Consider the following 18,582-nt stretch of genomic DNA (forward strand, 5'->3'; position numbering starts at 1 on the left):
CTCTGGGCACAACACGGTGACACAGCTGCAAGGTTGCAGGAGAGCAGAGCAGAGGCTGGAGTGGTGATAGCACCAAGGACAGAGGCCCAGAGGACAGCTGTGTGGGACGACTGCAGAGAGGCCCAGAGGACAGCTGTGTGGGATGACTGCAGAGAGGCCCAGAGGACAGCTGTGTGGGACGACTGCAGAGAGGCCCAGAGGACGGCTGTGCGGACAGAGGGGCCCAGAGGCAGAGACCGGCTTGCTGCCTGCAGACTCACTCTGAGTGAACGGGATTCTAGTGACTGACCTGCCACCTGGAAATAAACTTGGGTATAACCCTTTCACCCCAAGAACATTTTGCTGTCATTTTCTTTGGTCACACTGAATCCATAGCGAACTTGCCCAGGGCTGAAACCCTCTGGCAAGACAGGGACACACACAGTCAGACCACAGTGCGGGGCTCTGCACATTTTACCTCGTTAGTGCCACACTCGGCAGGCAACCAGGTACCTATGAGCCCAAACACGTGTGCGTCTTAAGGAACACACTGATGACGGGGATAAAGACTTTCATGATGTCTTTACATCAGGTTGACTGACACCTGCTGGCTCTTACATAATTCTGGTAATAAAGGTGTTCTCAACACACCTGGGACCAAACTAAAAACAAAAATTTCAAGCAGGCAGGATGTGTCTTTATCCCCATCAGAAGGTCCTACGAAACTTGTTTCTTTTGCAATCACAAAAATTGATAATACTGTTAGCAGAAGTATTTTACTATTTCACAGGTATTCCAGCAGGTCTAGTCCAACAAGAGCAGCCACAGGTAAGGCAGGAAGTTTAATTTTATGCGAGTTCTAAGTGTTTTTTTTTTCTTTCTTTCTTTTTTTAAATTTTGTTTCGACTTTAAAATATATATTGGCCAAGAAATTGTAAGCAAGGTCAAAGTGGGGTGAATGCTCACATACCAGATGTCTCAGAGCCGCAGGGCCACTCCCCAGCCCTGTCTCCCAGAAGGGGCACCAGGCACCGCAGCGCAGGATGCCAAGTATTTCTCAGGCTTTGTCCCCAGTAGGGCCTTGGGCCAAGTCACTCAACCATGGAAACCTCACTTCCTCTGCTGTAGGCTGGGGATCATAAGAGCTCCCAGGGAATCAGGCAAGAGGTAAGGGGCATGGCTGGTCTAGTGCCAGCGCACATAAGCGCCCCATACACCTACGATGCCAGGGCAGGGGAGGGAAGGTCTGAGGCTCTTGCCAAAGATGTGGAGGAGGCCAGGGACCCTGTGCCCAGGAGCAGTGGGGGGGCCTAGGGCCCAAGAAAAGAGTGGAGGTGTCAGCCCTACCCAAGGACAAGCCCAGAAACTCAGGCAGGAACTTCAGTTCTCTTCCCGTTCCTGAACGTCCGAGGACTCTGACCCCCAGAGCCAGCCAGGAAGCAGTACTGGAGCACGCCATGGAGCTGGCCCTTGCCATCATCCTGTTCTCCCTCCTTCCGGGAGCCCCCCAGGAGAGTCCCCCAGCTCTCCCATCCAACCTCTCCCCGGGGAATGCCAGTGTGAGAGATCTGGATTCAGGTAGGACAGACACTGGGGTGGGGGAGGTAGGCGCGGCTGCAGAGAGCCGGGTTCAGTCGGGCAGGTAGACAGGTGTGTGAGCCCAGTTCTGCCCCAGGAGTCTGTTTTGGGGAACCCAGACATCAGGGGCCCCTCACACAGACCCCAGCCTCTGCTCCACCAGCCAGGTGCATTTGTGTCTTGTGTGCTACACCCAGAGCCCCCACATCCCCAGCCCCACCACTCCACCTTCCTTCTCCCCACTAAGCTCAGCTGAGTGGTCCAGGCCCCCAGCTCCCACGTCCCCCAACTCAGCTACTGTGCACCCCCCAGGGTCATCCAGTCCTACCATGAGCAAAGGGTCCTGTGTCACAAGGAACTGCACCTGCCGATCCTGAGAAGAGGGGACAGATGCCAGTCTGCCAAGGGCGGGGATGAATGTGGGTGGGCTACACTCAGGGAGCTCACAGGGACTGCATATAACCTGCTCATGGGCTCACCCTGCAGTGTGTGGGCACCCACATGTGTCAGGCCGCATCGTGTTGGGACAGGATGCCCAGCCGGGCCAGTGGCCATGGCAGGTCAGCCTGAGAGAGAATGGACAGCACGTATGTGGGGGCTCCCTGATCACCGAGGCCTGGGTGCTGACTGCAGCCCACTGCTTAGACCAGTGAGTATATCTGGGGGCCATGAGCGGGAGCCACACCAGCCAGGACCTGCCCTCCACCCTTCCCCAACACCCTTCCTTCCCCATTTTCACAGCAGCCTTTTCTGCCCATCTGGGCAGGAGAGAGGCCAGGGATGTGTCCACCTGCTCGCACTTATCCACCCAGGATGGACCCAGTTTGGGCACTTGGATTGCCCTGGGTCACGGCACTTGGTGCCGGAGGGGAGGACACAGACCTGGCCCTCACCCTCCCACTGTCCACCTCCCGAGAAAGAATCCATTTCCCAGAAACCAGAGTTCCCACATCAGAGGCTTCGAGACCACTGCTCACTCCCTGGGTAGCCTTTGCACAGGTGACCTCACCTCCCAAACCTGTTTCTGACCCGCCCAATAGAGGGAGTCCTGGGTGGGGTGCAGGGTGACCTCAAGGATTAAATAGGTACTTGTCATTATTGCCATGTGCTCAGCTCCTAGAAAAGTCCAGTCGCAACGTTAGGACCTTCGAATCAAGATCATCCTTAGGCCCCGCCCATGGGACCACAGCCTTTACGACCCCCTTGGCTCCCCCAGGAAACAGCCGCTGTCGGCCTACTTCGTGCTGCTGGGCTCCATCTCCTCCTACCCGCAGGCCCACGAGCCCCAGGAGCTCCGAGCCGTGGCCCAGGTCGTCACCCATCCACACTACTCAGAGGAGCATGGAAGCGGGGACATTGCCCTGGTGCAGCTGGCCTCGCCTGTCACCTTCAGCGACCTCATCCTTCCCGTCTGCCTCCCCAGGCCTGGAGACCCCCTGGGTCACGGCACCTGGTGCTGGGTCACAGGCTGGGGGAACATCGGCACGAATCTGCGTAAGGACACCAAGAGCGTGGGGTGAGGGAAGGTGGGGCTGGGGTGCCTCCGTACCCTCACACAGGATGGCCACAGCAGAGAGAAGCCCCTAAAATGCTGCCATGCCACCAACTAAGCGGTCTGCCACCCAGATCCTCCCTTGGGCTCCCCGGTAACCACAGGATTAATGCTGGGCCCAGCAGAGAGCCCTGGAGTGCTGGGGACCAGTCCTTCCCGGCAGCCTGTGCCCTTTCCCTGGCAGGAGGATTCATGCACAACCCCTGTGCTTCTAGGGGTCCCTGGGCCCAACTGCCTGGCCTCAGTCCTGGCTGGGTGACCTCCAGCCGCTCCGCCGGGCCGAGGCTTCCTCCCTTGGCAAGTGGCAATCTTGAGTTCCAGCCTCATGGGTCTAATGGGAGGGCCCATGGGATGGGGCCTTCCAGGTACTGCCAACAGGGCCGGGGCGGGAGTGAGTTCCCAGAGCTCAGCGTCCAGTCGGCTCTTCTGCCGTCGTCATCGCAGGCATGACATCACCTCGCAGGAGGGCCCTGGCACAGCTGTAACAAACAGCCACAAGCTGGGTGGCTTAAGACAGCAGGAATGTGCTCTCACAGTTCAGGCAGCTGCAGGTTCAAACCCAAGGAGTTAGTGGGGCCACGCTCCCTCTGAAGGCCCAGGGTAGGCTCCTTTCTGCCTCCTCCAGCTCCAGGGGTTGCCCAGCCTGCATGGCCCTCCGTGGCTGGTGGCCACATATCTCCAGTGTCTGCCATCTTCTCCCCTGGGTGTCTCCCAGTGTCTCTTCTCTTCTGTCTCTGATAAAGAAACTCTCACGCTCCTCTTAACTAGTTACATCTGGAGCCCCTATTTCCACAGAAGGTAACATTCTGAGGTTCCAGGTGGATGTGAATTCGTGAGCAGCACTAGTCAACCCCCTTGGGACCTGAGCCCTGGAAAGCCGAGAAGAGTAGGGCCGTTCGATGGAAGCCACTTGACCACAGGCCAGTGCCAGAGCCAGGCCCTGCACCCCACTGTGTCTCCATCCTGCCCCACCGCCCGAGCACTGGGAGGAGGCGTGACGGGCGCCCCCACCCCCCCGCCTCTGCGCATGCCCCGCCAGGGCCAGAAGGAGACGGTCTTCCTAGGGCTCTCACGGTGGAACCTAGGCTCACCTTGCTCCCTGGCGTGTTCGTCAGCGTCTCCTGAGTACCAACACAGGCCCTGCTTCCTGGGAAGCGAAGGAGTGACACGCAGATTGGCTTGTTGTCATGGGTCCAGCCAACTGTGCGCGAGTAGGGACGAGGCAGCTGACAGCAGGAAGTGACCATCTCCCTTCCGTGCTCTGCTCCTGTTCCCCACCCAGCACTGCCTCCACCCTTCGTCCTGCAAGAGCTGCACCTGCCACTCATTGACGCCCAGACCTGCGACGGCTACTACCATGAGAATTCTGGCAGCCCCTGCCAGGAGCCCATCATCCTCGAGGACATGCTCTGTGCCGGCTTCGAGAATGGCCAGATGGATGCCTGCGGGGTGAGCGAGCACCCCCAGTGCGGGCCGGGATCTCCCACTCCCCATTGCCACTGGGGACCCCCCAGGGCAAAAGAACACAGCATAGTTTTAAATACAAGGGCCAACTCAAAAAGAAAAAAAACATGGTTCCTGGATCCTTTCAAATAGCATATAAATATTATCAGACCCTGAAATACCTGCAAATGTACTTAAGAAAGCTGTGGCCAGAGCCCTATCTGTAAAGCCATCCTTTGGGGCCAGAAACTTTCTTCTTTCCAAAAGCAGTTACACTCAGAACCTCTGGACGAAGCCTCCCGAGGAGCTGGGCTGCACTGCCTCTCGCCCTCACGGGCAGTGCGTTCTCCCCTCCCACACTGCTTTGTGTTTGGTAAATCTCAGGCAGGTTGTCTTTTCATAAAAACAAAGCAAGCAGCATGATTAGCAGCACAGAAGTGCTCCTGGAGCCTCTGCTCTGAAACACAGTTTTATTCAGAGAATAGACTGATCTTTGTCCACTAGCCCTGGCCAGCAGTGCTGACGGCCGGCTGGGGGTACTGGGGGGCCCTCTGAACCGCCCCCCACGTCCCCCTGTGGAAGAAGGGCAGCTGGCCCTGAACAGTGACCCCTCTGGCCCCACCCTTGAGGGTCCCTTCTTTCTCCCCAGGGTGACTCCGGAGGCCCCCTGGTCTGTGACATTAACGGCGTCTGGACCCAGGCAGGCATAGTGAGCTGGGGGTCTGACTGCGGCCTCCCCAAGCGGCCAGGTGTTTACACCAACGTCAGCGTCTACACCACGTGGATTGGCAGCACAATCCAGAGCTCAGCCCGAGATGTAAGAAACTTCTCTCCAGGCCTTTCTGGGATCTTCTCTGCCTCTCCGTTGCTTCTGGGACCACTCGGGGGCATCCTGGTCTCCCTGGGGCTTGCCTAACCTGGCAGCCTGCCCTGCACCTCAGGCCCTGCCTTCCAAACTCACGCCCCCTCTTGGTTCCCTGCTGGAAGCACAAAGGACAGCTGTTTGCAGGGCCCCTCCCCAACCCTCCCTGGACTGTGGCCTTTGACCATCCACCGGATCCTCCATCCTCCAAACCTCTGGCCACCCCCCTGCGGAAGCCCCCCCAGTGCCCACATCTCCCCCTCCTCAGACCCCATGGTCCTTGACGCAGCCCTTGCCCAGGCATGTCCCGCACAGGCCCCAGCTGCCCTCTCTCCCTCCCTGCTGCCCCGTGGGCTCCCCTGGGGACAGAGCCTTGCGTTCCTTGCTTCTCACCCCCTCAACCCCACCATTCAAGGCTGAGGGCCAGGGTGCACCCCCATTCAGGGATTCCTTTCAGGGCTCTTGGAACTGGGATTTTTCAGCCCCTGTGCAAAGTGTGGGCCTTTGCCAGGGTGTGTGTTGAGAGGCAATAAAAATGAGCTGGCAGGACATTCCTCCTGCTGGGCAATGCTTACTGTGCCTTGGGGCCCCGGAGGGGCGCACCTGAAATATCTCCCATTGCGGGGGCTATCCCCACAGGATGTCCTGGGCACCACAGAAGCCCTGAGGCGGGTGTGTTCCTATTACCTCTATTTGCCAGAGGAACAGGGCTGCCAGCTGCAGAGCCTGCCCGGCCCCGCTTTCCTCACTGACCCTGTCTCCAGGCTCAGTGGGCAGCAGAGCACACATCCTGGAGGGTCCCAGCCCCGGCAGGGCTGCGGGAGAAACAGCATGAATGGGGAAGGCCTGGGGCCACACCAGGCTTGCTCTCTGCCGCCCTCCCTCTTTCCCCAGCCCCTGTCACTCCCCAGAAGCCCCGACACTGGCAGCCGGAACAGGAAGCACAGGGCTGGGACGTCAAGCAGGGGCAGAGGTGTGGGTGGGACCCCTACAGTCCACTCCACGGGGCAGGGGGCGGGAGTCTCGGCCTCCGGCCCAGGACACCCCCTGGTCGGCCTCTGGTTCTCGGAGAGGTCACACCTCTCGTGGATTGGCAGCACAATCCAGAGCTCAGCCCGAGATGTCAGAAACTTCTCTCCAGGCCTTTCTGGGATCTTCTCCGGAGAGGACAGCCTCCTCCTTCCCTGGGCAGCGATCCAAGACCCTCCACCCTCTGGAGCCCCCGGTTCGTCCCTCACACTGGAGAAAATCCTCTCCAGGGCTTTCTCCTGGTGGCCCTGCCCAGGTCTCCTGATCCCAGACCCCCTCCCGTGCCCAGTCTTCTCTGGATGAGGAGGGCCCATGTGTCCCTGTCACTGCTGACAGTCCCCAGGACTGTCTCTTGACAGCCAGACAGCCTGGACGCACCCCTGGGTCCCTGGGCCTAGCCAGGTGGGAACAAGACGCAGCGGGGCAGGTAGGATGGGGGCTGTGGCTGAGGACAGCCACGGCCCCTTGAGCCGGTTTACAGGGCAGCAGCCCCTGCGCTCACAGCCAGCCGAGTGGGCAGGTAACCCGTAGTCCGTGTCCAGGATCGTCCAGCATCCAGACTAAGCTGTAGGCTGACCGCCCAGGCACCGCTGTGGTCATTGCACACCCAAGGCCCCACACAGCTTGTATCCGACACGCGCCAACCGGGATGCCATGCTGGGCAGCCAGCCAGCTGGGCACGCCAGGGAGGACTGTGAGCCCTTGCCCTGGAAGACCTCCTTCATGCACATGCGGCCACTGATATGAGCCCCAGCCACTGAGGCCCTGCTGAGGGGGTTGCTGGGCCTGAGAACCAGGTCTCCCCGAGAGTGGACACCTGGAGTGCCTTGTGCCAGTCAGACAGGCTCCAAGGCGCCACTGCCTGGAGGGGCCTCCAGAAGCCGGTGGCGGGAAATTCATCACTGTGAATTCCACCACATCCCTGGTAGTTAATGTTCAGGACTTGGAGAGGGCCAGCAGACGCAGCCCTCCCAGGACCCCAGTCACCCGTGACAGGGACGGACAGCCTAGTGGGGTCTCTCTCTTCCATTCCGGTGATTTTCTTTTGTCCAGGACCCTGCAAGAAAGTTTGAGAAAGGTTCAACTCCCAGCATTTACCTGGAGGACAGGTTCGGGGGGCGCCTGGGGCCTGCCACACGGACAGAGTCCGGCTTTGCACTCCTGGAAAGACAAAAGCCAAGGCCATTTCCCCAGAAGAGTCTGGTGAGGGATCTTCCCTTCCTGGCTCAGCCCGACACTGCTAGGCCCCAAATGGGCCCTCAACACCCACTGGTCAGGGTGCCCTGTGGGGAGTGCTGACTGTGGGGAGTGCTGGCCCTTCCTGGAGGAAGGAGTGGGTAGAGAAGGGGGTGGCCAGGGGGCGGCCAGGATCCCAGGTCATGCACAAGAGGCCTGCTTGGTGCGCTGGTTCCTGGGCCCTATCAGAGGGTGTGGCTGGGGGACCCAGCCCCAGGAGAAGCTCGACGGGGTGCTGAGAGGTCCTTGGGCCCAGACAGGCCAGGCTGGAGAAGGTGGGCCGTTCCCATCAGCCCTCTCCCCCAGGGGCGCCTACAGTCCGTACATCCAGCCTGTGTCGTGGCCTCCTCCTCCGAGTTCCAGAACCGGACCGACTGCTGGGTGACCGGCTGGGGGTATGTCTAGGAGAAACAGTGTAAGGCAGGGACACCCGGGTGGGGAGGGGGCGTTATCCTTGTCCACTAGTTCTGGGCTGCAACCCCGAACTCAGTCCATGTGCAGCCGGGCCGCCCCTGGGCCTGCTCTGTTCTCTCCTGGCCTGCTGTCCACTCCAGCTCCCTGGGAAAGGCAGGACTTCTGTCCACACTCAGTTCCCTCTCCCTTCCAGAGACCGTGAGCCAGAAGCCAGAGTCCAGAGGGAGGCCAGCCGGGCCCAGCCTGCAGGCGTGTTGGGGTCACGGAAGGGCTGTGTCAGAAAGGCCTCAGGTGTTTTATAAATTGGGATTTAATTTCTCAAACCATGAAATTCACCCTTTAAAGTATACAATTCAGTGGTGTTCAGTATGTTGACAAAGTCATGCAACCACCATCACTCTAACTGCAGAAGATTTTTCTAATCTCAAAATTCAATCCCATATTTGTCCTAGGGCCCTCCCCCTCTCCACCACCGACAACCACTTACCTGCTTTCTGTCTCTATGCATTAACCACTGCAGACACTTCATATAATGTGTAGTCTTTTGTGCCTGGCTTCTCTTACTCACATAATATTTACAAAGTTCACTCATATTGTAGCATGTATCTGTACTTAATTCCTAAATTCTTTTTGAGGTTTAATCCATATAACATTAAATTCACCATTTTGAAGTACACAGTTCAGTGGTATTGAGTTATTGAGTACTTCACAGTGTATAACCATCAACTCTATCAAGTTCCAAAATGTTTTCATCACTCCCAAAGGGAATCCTGTAACAACTAAGCAGACACAGCCCATTAACCCCTCTCTCCAGCCCTTGGCAGCCACTAACCAGCTTTTTGTCCTTAGGTATTTACCTGTTATGGATACTTCATGTAACTAGAATCCTACACGATGTGGCCTTTTTTTGTTTGGCTTCTTTCTCTTAGCATAAAATTCATCCATGTTATATAGTATGTAGCAGAACTCCACTCCTTTTTATGGCTGAATAGTATTCCTTTGTATGGATAGACCACATTTTGTTAATCCATTCATCCATTGATACATTGATGTTGTTTATACTTTTTGGGTCTTGTGTCTAAAGCTGCTATGAACATTAGTGAACATTAGTGTACAAAACTTTTGTTTGAACACTTTAAATTCTTTTGCATATATATTTATGCGTGCAGTGCTGGATCACAGGGTTTAACATTTTTCAGGAACCAACAGTGTCCCACAGCAGCTGGACCGTCTTACATTTCCATGAACATTGGATAAGGGTTATAATTCTCCCCATTCTCAACACTTGTTATTTTCCAATTTAAAAAACTTTGATCATCCCAGGGGGTGTGAAGTGGTATCTCATTGTGGTTTTGATTTGCATTTCTCTAATGACTAGTGGTGGTGAGCATCTCTTCATGTGTTTGTTGGCTATTTGTATATCTTGGAGAAATGCCTATTCAAGTTCTTCACCCAGTTTTAAATTGAGTTGTCTTTGCTGAGTTAAAATAGTTCTTCATATATTCTGGATACCAGACCCTTATCAGGTACATGATTTGCAAATATTTTCTCCCATTCTGTAGGTTTCTTGTCACTTTCTTGATAGTGTCTTTTGATGTTCAAAATTTTTTAACTTTGCTGAAGCCTAAAATATTTATATTTTCTTTTATGGCTTATGCTTTTGATGTCATGTCTAAAAATTCACACACCATAAAATTCACCCTTTTCAAATATACAGTTCGGTAGTATAAGAAACCATCAGTAAGAAACCATTGCCATATTTAAGATCATGAAGATTTATCTCCATGTTTTCTTGAAGAGTTTTATAGTTTTAGCTCTTACATGTATGTCTTCGATCCATTTTGAGTTTATTTTTGTGTGTGGTACGTGGTAGGAGTCCAAACTTCATTCTCTTGCATTTGGATATCCATTTGTTGGAAGACACTATTCTCTCCTCCATTGAATTGTCTTGGCACCTTTGTCAAAAATTGACCATAGATGAATGGGTTTAGTTCTAGACTCGCAAAGTATTACATTGGTCTGTATGTTTATCTTTATGCCAGGACCGCATTGTTTGAATCCTGTAGCTATAGAGTATGTTTTGAAATTTGGACGTGTGGTTCCTCCAACTTTGTTACACTTTTTCAACATTGTTGTGGTTATTTGGGGTCTTTTGATATTCCATATGAATTTTAGGGTCAGCTTATTAATTTCTACTTAAAGGACATTGGGATTCGGATAGGAATCGCGCTGGATCTATATCTTGCTTTGAGGGAGTACTGTCATCTTAATAAGTCTCCAAGCCATGAACATGGGATATAGTTCCATTTATTTAGGCCTTTAATTTCTTCCAGTAATGTTTTGTATATTTCATGTGCAAGTCTTTCATCTCCTCAATTAAATTTCTTCTTATTTCATTATTTTTGATGCTCTTGTAAGTGAAATTATTTTTTCAATTTCTATTTGGAATTGTTCATTGTTCATATGTAAAAATATAAAAGACTTTCATGTCTTAATCTTGGATCCTGCAAATTTGGTAAAGTTTTAACGATCTCTAGTCCTTTTTTAAATGTATTCTTTATGTTTTTCTACATACAAGATCAGGTCACTTGTGGATATAGTTTTGCCTCCTGCTTTCCCATTTGGTTGTGTTTTCTTTCTTTTTCCTGTGTGATTGCCCTGACTAGAACCTCCAGTAAAATGTTAAACAGAAGTGGCAAAAACAGGCATCATTGTCTTGATCCTGACCTCAGGAGGAAAGCTTTCAGCCTTTCACCATTCAGTATAATGTCCACTGAGTTTTTCACATACAACCTTATGTGGAGGAAGTTCCTTCTAGTCCTAGTTTATTATTTTTATATTGAAAGGGTTTGGAGTTTTGCCAAATGCTTTTCCTGCATCAGTTAAGATGATCACGTGGGTTTCCCCCCCCCTTCGTTCTGTTATTATCATTTGTCATATGTTATATTGACTGATGTTCATATGAGAAATCTCACTTGGTCATGGTGCCCCATTCTTTTACCAGACAGCTGGGTTCAGTTTGCTAGTGTTTTGTTGAGGACTTTTGAAAAAATATTCGTAAAGGATATTAGTCTGTATCTTTTTCTTGTGACATCCTTATCTGGGCTTTGAGGTCATGCTAGTGCTAGTCTCATGGAATGAGTTAGTGACCGGTTCTCCCTCTTCTCTTTTTTTGAAGAGTTCAAGAAGGGTTGGTGTTAACTTCTTCAGATGGTAGAATTCGCCATTGAAGCCATCTCATCCAAGGCTTTGCTTTGTTGAGATTCAGTCTCTTTATTATGGGTCTGTTTAGAGTCTCTATTTCTTCTTGAGTTATTTTTGGTAGCTTGTGTGTTTCTAGAAATTTGTCCATTTCCTCTAGATGAATCTGTTGATGTATAATTGTTCATAGTACTGCCTTACGATCCTTATTATTTTTGTCAGGTCAGTAGTAATGTCCCCACTTTCATTGTCAACTTTGTTGATCTTTGGAAGAACCAACTTTTTGTTTTGTTGATTTTTCTCTACTGTTTTTCTACTTCCTGGTTTGCTTTCTCCATTCCTCGCTTTATTATTTCGTTCCTTTGCAACCTTTGGGTTTAGTTTGCTCTTCTTATCCTAGTTCCTTAAGATGTAAAGTTATTGATTCGAGGTGTTTCTCCTTTATTAGTAGGCATTTCCAGCTATAAATTCCCTCCTGAGAACTGCTTTTGCTGCATACCAGAAGTTTTGTTATGCTGTGTTTTCATTTTCATTCATCTCAAAGTATTTTCTAATTTTCCTTGTAATTTCTTCTTTGATCCACTGGTTAAGAGTATATGTTGTTTCATTTTCACATATCTGAATTTTTCAGCTTACTTTCTGTTACTGATTCCCAGCCTCAGTCCATTGTGGTTGGAAGAATATGTTTTGTATGATTTTAACCTTTTCTAATCTATTGCAACTTATTTTGTGGCCTGACATATTGTCTCTTCTGGAATGTTCCACATGCACTTGAGAGGGATGTGTATTCTGTTGGTGTTCCGTATATGTCTGTTAGGTCTAGTTGATTTATAGTGTTATACATGTCCTCTGTTATTGATCTCTCAGGTTGTTCTATCCATGATTAAAGGTGGGGTATTGAAGTCCCCAGCTCTTGCTGTAGAACTATCTATTTCTCCCACTAGTTCTGGTAATTTTGTTTCATATACTTTGGGACTCAGTTGTTGGTGTGCAAATGTTTGTAATTATTATATCTTCTTGATGATTTGACACTTTTATCATTATAAAGTCTTTCTTTGACACTTCTAACAAGTTTTGACTGCAAGTCTATTTTGTATGACATTAGGATAGCTACCTCAGCTCATTTTTTGCTACTGTTTGCATGTAATGGTTTCCCAGCCCTTCACTTTCAACCTGTGTGCACCTTTGGATCTAAAATTTTGTCAAGCAGACAGCATATAGTTGGATCCTGTTTTTATTTTTCAGACAAAATAGATTTTATTTTATTTTATTTATTATTATTTTTTAGGAGAGCAAGGCAGAGGCTTTTATTTAGGGAGAAAGTGAAAGGACAGAGCCCTCAGGCCAGGAGGGGACAAGAGAGTCGTGGGATCCTGTGTTTTTTAACAGTTCTGCCAGTCTCTGCCTTTTAATTGGAGTGTTTAACCCATTTATGTTAAAATTAATTACTGATAAGGAAGGACTTGCTTCTACCATTATTTGTTTTCTAGATCTTGTCATATCTTTTTACATTTGTATCTGTGTCACATGTTTTGTTTCTTCCTTTTGTGTTTGATTTTTATTAGTGTACTATAAGGATCCCCTTCTCATTTCCTGTACTTCATGTTTTTTAGTTATTTTCTTAGTGGTTACCTGGGGGTTGCAATCAACAGCTTAAACTTAAAACAATACTAATACAAACAGAACTAATACAAACTGAGCTTGCATAGTATATACAAAGACTGTTTCTATACCTTTCTGTTCTTACCTTTAAGTTATTGTCACAGTTTATATCTTTATGTATGGTGGGACCATTAACATATTTATAATTATTGTTTTGTGCATTTGTCTTTTAAATTGTATAGGGGAAAAAAAGAACTATAATCGTCCTGGATTTTGTATTTAGCTGCATAGTTACCTTTACTCTGATCTTTGTTTCTTCCTGTGTATTCAAGTTACTGGCTAGTGTCCTTAGCTGTCAGAGTAAAGTGCTCCCTTTTCCATTTCTTGTAGGGCAGGTCTTCTGTTGATGAACCCTCTCAGCATTTGTTTACCTGGGAATGTCTTTATCTTTCTTTCTTCTATTTAGGACAGCATTGCCAGACACAGAATTCCTTGTTGTCTGTTTTATGCTTTTAGCACTTGAAGTATGTCATCCCATTGCCTCCTGGCCTCCAGGGTGTCTGAAAAGTATTCTGCTGTTAATCTTGCTGAAGACCCCTAATATCTGATGTGCATGTAGCTTGCTGTTTATAAGGATCTCTTGCTATTTACAAAATTGTCTTTTGAAATCTTGATGAAATCTGCCTCAGGGTAGATCTCCTTGTGTTTATCCTATTAGAGTTTGTTCAGTTTCTTAAGTGTGTAGATGCATATCTTTCATCAGATTTGGTAAATCTTTGGCCTGGATCCTACAGCAGTAGAATGTTAACTTAAAAGTGTCTCAGCCACATTAGCACCACCCCCTGCGCATGCTGGGGTCTGTCCCCAGTGGCTCAGGCAGGGGCTGCCATCTACATGCTACAGGTAGGGAAACCCAGTCTCAGGGAGTGGCTGTTGTGGCATGTCCATCCACAGGGACACTCTGTGACATTGTTCATCACCCACGATGTGCTGGTGCTGGGCTGGGGCAGATGACTCATCAAGAACCTGGCACTGTGGGTACCCAGGACCACCCCCCTTCATCCCCCTCTTGTCCTAGATAACAGAGGAGAGGCTAACATTATTGTCTTTTGCTCTCCTACCCTCAACCCTGGCAGCTCTGCCACCTCCCCACTATCTCCAGAAAGCGCAGGTCTCTGTCTTAAACAACTCCAAACGTACCTCCCTGCTCCAAGCTCCAATTCCTCGATTACACCTTGGATGATACGTTTTGTGCTGGCTCTGAGGATAACAGCCGTGACGCCTGCAGAGTAAGTGCCCCAACCCAACCAGGCCCTTGCTGGACGCGGGCACCACCCCTTCCAGTCTTGGGCCTGACTGTAACCCCCATGACCCACACCAACCTGACTCAGAGTTTACTCATGAGAAAACAGCTGTACCCCTTATTTATCCAGCCTGTAAAACAAACTTCTCATTTTGCATTAATTGTACCTCCTTTGGTCCTCATGTGACCTGGGGGAGAGCAGTTTCCCCACTTTACAGGTGCAGAAGAGGCGTGCGCACTCCTGAGGGGTGGATTTGCACCCCGTCTGCCCAGCTCCTCACCCCTCCCACCCTCCCGGCCTCTCTGTAACCCCTCCTGCCCTGCCCCGGGTCAGGCTCACCCATGCTGCTCCCCAGGGCGACTCGGGCGGACCCCTGGTCTGGGAGAGGAACGGGCTGTGGTATCAGGTTGGAATCGTGAGCTGGGGAGTGGGCTGCGGCAGGCCCAACTGGCACGGGGTCTACACCAACATCAGCAGACACTTCAACTGGATCCGGATGCTGATGGTGCGCAGCGGCCTTCCCAGGCCAGAGCCCTGCCCACTGCTGCTGCTCGCCCTGCTCTGTGCTCCCCCCAGTCCTGCAGCTGGCCCAAGCCCCACAGGGCCCCTGAGCATTGGCCCAGTGCCCCTGTGCCCCGTTTCTACTAAACCCTTTTGTGTGTTCATAGAAAAAAAGTGTTGTGTGTTGACACCTTGCAGAGCATTCTGTGGACCCAGGGGGCTCCCTGGGCACCCTCACAGTCACCCGTGCCCCCCCGGGGCCCACCCCTAAGGCTCTTGGTCCCACCTGCACCACACAGCAGACAGCACAGCCCACTCCGGTTCGTTCACTCAGGAAGGTGATGTGTGGAAGGGCGTTAGCAGCATCAGGGTCCTGGGGAGGAGGCGGCCCCAACCCCCACACGCCAGCCAGCACCCCCATCACTCAGCTGCCGCCGCTCAGGCCTCACCACGGTCTCCCGAAGGCCAGCCTGGCACCGGGACCTGGGTGGTTTATCTGGGAGGTGATACCAAGCAGCCCAGAGAGGAGTGGGGAAACCGAGGCAGGGAGGAAGGAAACCCGATGCCGTTTGCCCGACACAGAGGTTAATGGGTGGGCAGCTGCGGCACAGTCCTGCCCTCTGAGCCCCCTGAGGCCACGGGCATGCACTGCCACACGGGCTTCTGAGGACAAGGGCGCTGGGCACGGGCTTTCCTCCCTGCCCCCCATGGTTGAGGGCTGTCCCGGGAGCATGGGTGCCCAAGCTGGAGCAGGCCCCCCATGGAGGCTGCGGTGCTACGGCCCCTGGCTGGAGGGCACAGCCTCCGCGCGTCTGGCCCTGCACTGGGTCCTGGATCCCGGCCTCAGCATGGCCCAGGGACTAGGCCGGCAGGGCAGACATGGCCCTGGAGCCAGTTGGGCAGCCCTGCATTTCCCCAAGACCCTCAGGTGCTGGGAGCACAAGGAGTGAGGGTCTTGGGTCTCCTGGAGTCAGAGGAAGCAAAATCCCCATCACCTGTGAGCCCAGAGAGGAAAGCTTGTGGGGAGGGTGCACAGCCAGCCACAGATGAGGCAGAAGGCCTCCTACCAGGCCCTGTCGGCCCCGCCCCTCCCTCGCCCACCAGGCCACCGCTGCCTCCACCTGGCCTCCCGGCCTCCTTCCCTCCGCTCTGCAACTGGACTGAACACACCCAAGACCCCCAGCCCTTCACCTCTACGGCTTCCTGGGCTCCTGGCGTCCTGCCCGGCTGGGCACCCCACCCTGTAGACACCCCTTGCTAGGTTCTGCTTTGGGCGAGCACATGAGGGGCCAGTCTGGGTCCCCGGTTCAGCCCGTGGGACGCCCTGCCCTGACTCTCCGAGGTTGTCCTGAGACAGGCTGGACCTGCTGAGACCTCGTGGGCCATCCTGGGAAGGCAGCTGACAGTTGAGGGCCCATCACCCCTCCGCCATCTGGTTCCCATCACTGTCGCTGTTCGCACATGCCCAGCTGCTTCCCACGGAAGGCGTGCTGTCTGCCCCAGGGGCGGCCTTGTTTGCACCATAGAGCACATGTGCCCCACCTGCCCCTGCTGGGACCCCGCTGCTGGCCAGCGGGCATGAGGGGTTTGCCAGTGAGGCTGCCTGTCCCACCATGTTTGAAGCAGGGAGGCCGTGACCCAGTGAACCGTTGAAGTCCCTCTGAACCCCTGGGGGACACGCATGGTGGGGGTGAGGGGGTCCCTACCCGGTGAGGGAGATGGAGTCGAGGAGCGTCATAAGTAACGAAGTCCCAGCCCCCATTGTTAACTGCGGGGCTCTCTCTTGCTATCAAATTCACAAGTTAAGCCTGCAGGTTTCATCTTTAGGTATGAGAACATCTAGCTTGCTGTCATGAGAGAGGTTTTGTTTTTGTTTTTAAGCATAGTTTTAAAAAGGTAAATGTTAGCTGATTAAACTCACCACTTGTATCGCGGGAGTATTGCCAATGTGTTTTTCTTCTTTACCCTTCCTTTTCTTATTTTTTCAAAAAGTTGTGGAGAGCCAGAACTGAATTTTTAGACAGCCAGTAAGATTTATGGTTTCCCTTATGCAGATGTTGAACAAGAATAATTACAGAGAAACTGAAGTATTTCTAGCAGGTTCTAAACGTAAATGCAATTCAGAGCGTTGCACATACTTAAGCATCTGGAGAGTTGGGTACGTGCACAGGGACACCAACATGACACTTTTTACCCTTGGGTGATGGGAGTATGGGGGATTAACATCCCTTTTATACCTTTTAATCCTTTTCAGCTTTTTCCCAATAACCATTTACTATCGTGTTGTAATCGGAAAAGAAAAATGTTAATTGTGTTTGAAAACCCAGCTGGTTGGGTCTTGTGGACAAGTGACATTTTCTCAGGCTTGAATAAGAGATTCTGTAGCTACAGATTCAAGCTACCTGCTTCCGAAACAAACTGATGTTTCGCCGTCACTTCTAAGCAAAAATCTCAGGCCCACCACTATTAGCAAGAGTACAATGCTAAGGAAATTCTAGAATGGGGTGCTAGAACATGATGCAGCGCGATCGCCCAAGATCTGAGAGAAAATCATTTTAGTTTTAGAATTCTAAATCCAGAAATCCATCATTTAAGGGGGAGGGCAAAACTGGGCCTTTCTCAGACACAAAGGTTTGGAAAGGATACAAGTTCCCTATGTAGGCAAAATAGCAGAGCCCAAGGATACCCACATCCTTGTTGCTGGAAACTGAATGTGTCGCTTTCTGTGGTAGGAGGGAGTCTGCAGCTGAGATTAAGATAAGGACGTGCGATGGGGGGTGATCCCAGATTAGCCAGGCAGGCCCGGTGTCATCACAGGGACCCTAAAACTGGAAGGAGGGATCGGGGAGGAAGCCAGTGATGCCATACAGACGGGTGTCAAGTGGAAAGGGTGTGATGAGTAGAACAAACGAGTGGAAGAAGGTAGAAATAAGGTGTGGAATTCCATTTCTACTCCTGGAAACTCAGTGTGAGGTGGGAATTGAGGTTGGTTTTGGAGTTCAGAGGGACCTGACTATGGAAGCGTGGAGAGCAGACATGCCCACCAGCACACAGCGCCTGGGGTGTCCCACTGGGAAGCTGGGCCCGTGCACCCCTAGGACTGTGAGCCGGGCATGTGCTCCAGGTGGCTGCACCTCCTTGCCCCCTGCCTCCTGTTAGAGGCAAAGCTGTCCCGGGGAGACAGGCCAGAATCCCCCTGGGAAGGGGAGCGAGGAAGGCCTGGGGCGGTGGGCCGCATGGCGCGGCAGTGTCGGCAGCCTGCCTTGCTCAGGCCCTGCCCTCGGGACACACCGGGTATCCAGGAGAGGATGTGTCCGCCCACCCCCAGGCCCTTCCTGGGAGCCAGTACCATGCTTGGGGGCCTGGCCTGGAGGCTATAGGGCCAGTGGGGCCAGGGCAAGACACCTGAGTCAGACCACAAGACACACAGACCCAGCCCGGGGCTGCACTGGTGAGGCCCCCAGAACATGGCAGAGGGCGAACAGGACAGGTGCCTGTGTATCCCAGGGCCCGAGGGCACACAGGACCCACAACGAGGTGCCCCAGCCCGATGTAGGTGCTGCTGTGGGGGTGGGCATGACAGTGGGAAGCGCAAGTCCCCTTCCCCGGAGCTGGTGTCCCATGAGGGAAAAGTCAGGAGCCTGCCCTTGGCAAGGCCAGTTTTTCATTGAACAGACATGCAGTCTATTCAGTGAAGTAATGAACAAACCCAGAAATGGTCACCCTCTGCTTCCCTCTGGCTGCTGGGGCAGGCTCACTGCCTAGACTGGCTGCAGGGCTGGGCCCAGCTGGACAAGGAGGGCATGACTGGGGCCAGTGGGTCCTACAGACCCCTGCTGACCAGGGCAGGGGCTGCTGCTGACCTCAAGGGGACTCCTGGA

The 18,582-nt window shown here is 52.4% G+C and overlaps 1 protein-coding gene across 7 annotated transcripts; it reads left to right on the forward strand.

Moving 5' to 3' along the window:
• The first annotated feature begins 1,177 nt into the window (after positions 1-1,177).
• LOC108401833 (serine protease 33-like) lies at positions 1,178-14,695 on the forward strand. Of its 7 annotated transcripts, none has more exons than XM_073214654.1 (10): positions 1,178-1,557; positions 2,044-2,206; positions 2,774-3,051; positions 4,392-4,558; positions 5,202-5,369; positions 7,497-7,646; positions 7,998-8,074; positions 8,287-8,384; positions 14,033-14,185; positions 14,556-14,695. In XM_073214654.1, exons 1-9 carry the CDS (start codon positions 1,437-1,439, stop codon positions 14,137-14,139), a joined length of 1,329 nt encoding a protein of 442 aa, XP_073070755.1. In that variant the 5' UTR covers positions 1,178-1,436; the 3' UTR covers positions 14,140-14,185; positions 14,556-14,695. The 7 variants fall into 7 exon arrangements, 6 of the variants coding, with proteins under 6 accessions (XP_073070755.1, XP_073070754.1, XP_073070753.1 ...); XM_073214653.1 differs by lacking the exon at positions 14,556-14,695 and adding an exon at positions 14,418-14,518 and having other exon boundaries at positions 7,986-8,074; XM_073214652.1 differs by having other exon boundaries at positions 1,179-1,557; positions 7,986-8,074.
• Positions 14,696-18,582: the final 3,887 nt, after the last annotated feature.

The sequence above is a fragment of the Manis javanica genome, chromosome 10, assembly GCF_040802235.1.
Source record: "Manis javanica isolate MJ-LG chromosome 10, MJ_LKY, whole genome shotgun sequence".
NCBI lineage: Eukaryota > Metazoa > Chordata > Mammalia > Pholidota > Manidae > Manis > Manis javanica.

Excerpts from the sequence above, each read along its gene's own strand:
- LOC108401833 (XM_073214653.1), top strand. The coding sequence starts at position 1,437 with ATGGAGCTGGCCCTTGCCATCATCCTGTTCTCCCTCCTTCCGGGAGCC. Across the intron at positions 3,052-4,391 it reads GAACATCGGCACGAATCTGC|CACTGCCTCCACCCTTCGTC; the intron begins GTAAGGACACCA and ends TTCCCCACCCAG. Across the intron at positions 4,559-5,201 it reads GCCAGATGGATGCCTGCGGG|GGTGACTCCGGAGGCCCCCT; the intron begins GTGAGCGAGCAC and ends CTTTCTCCCCAG.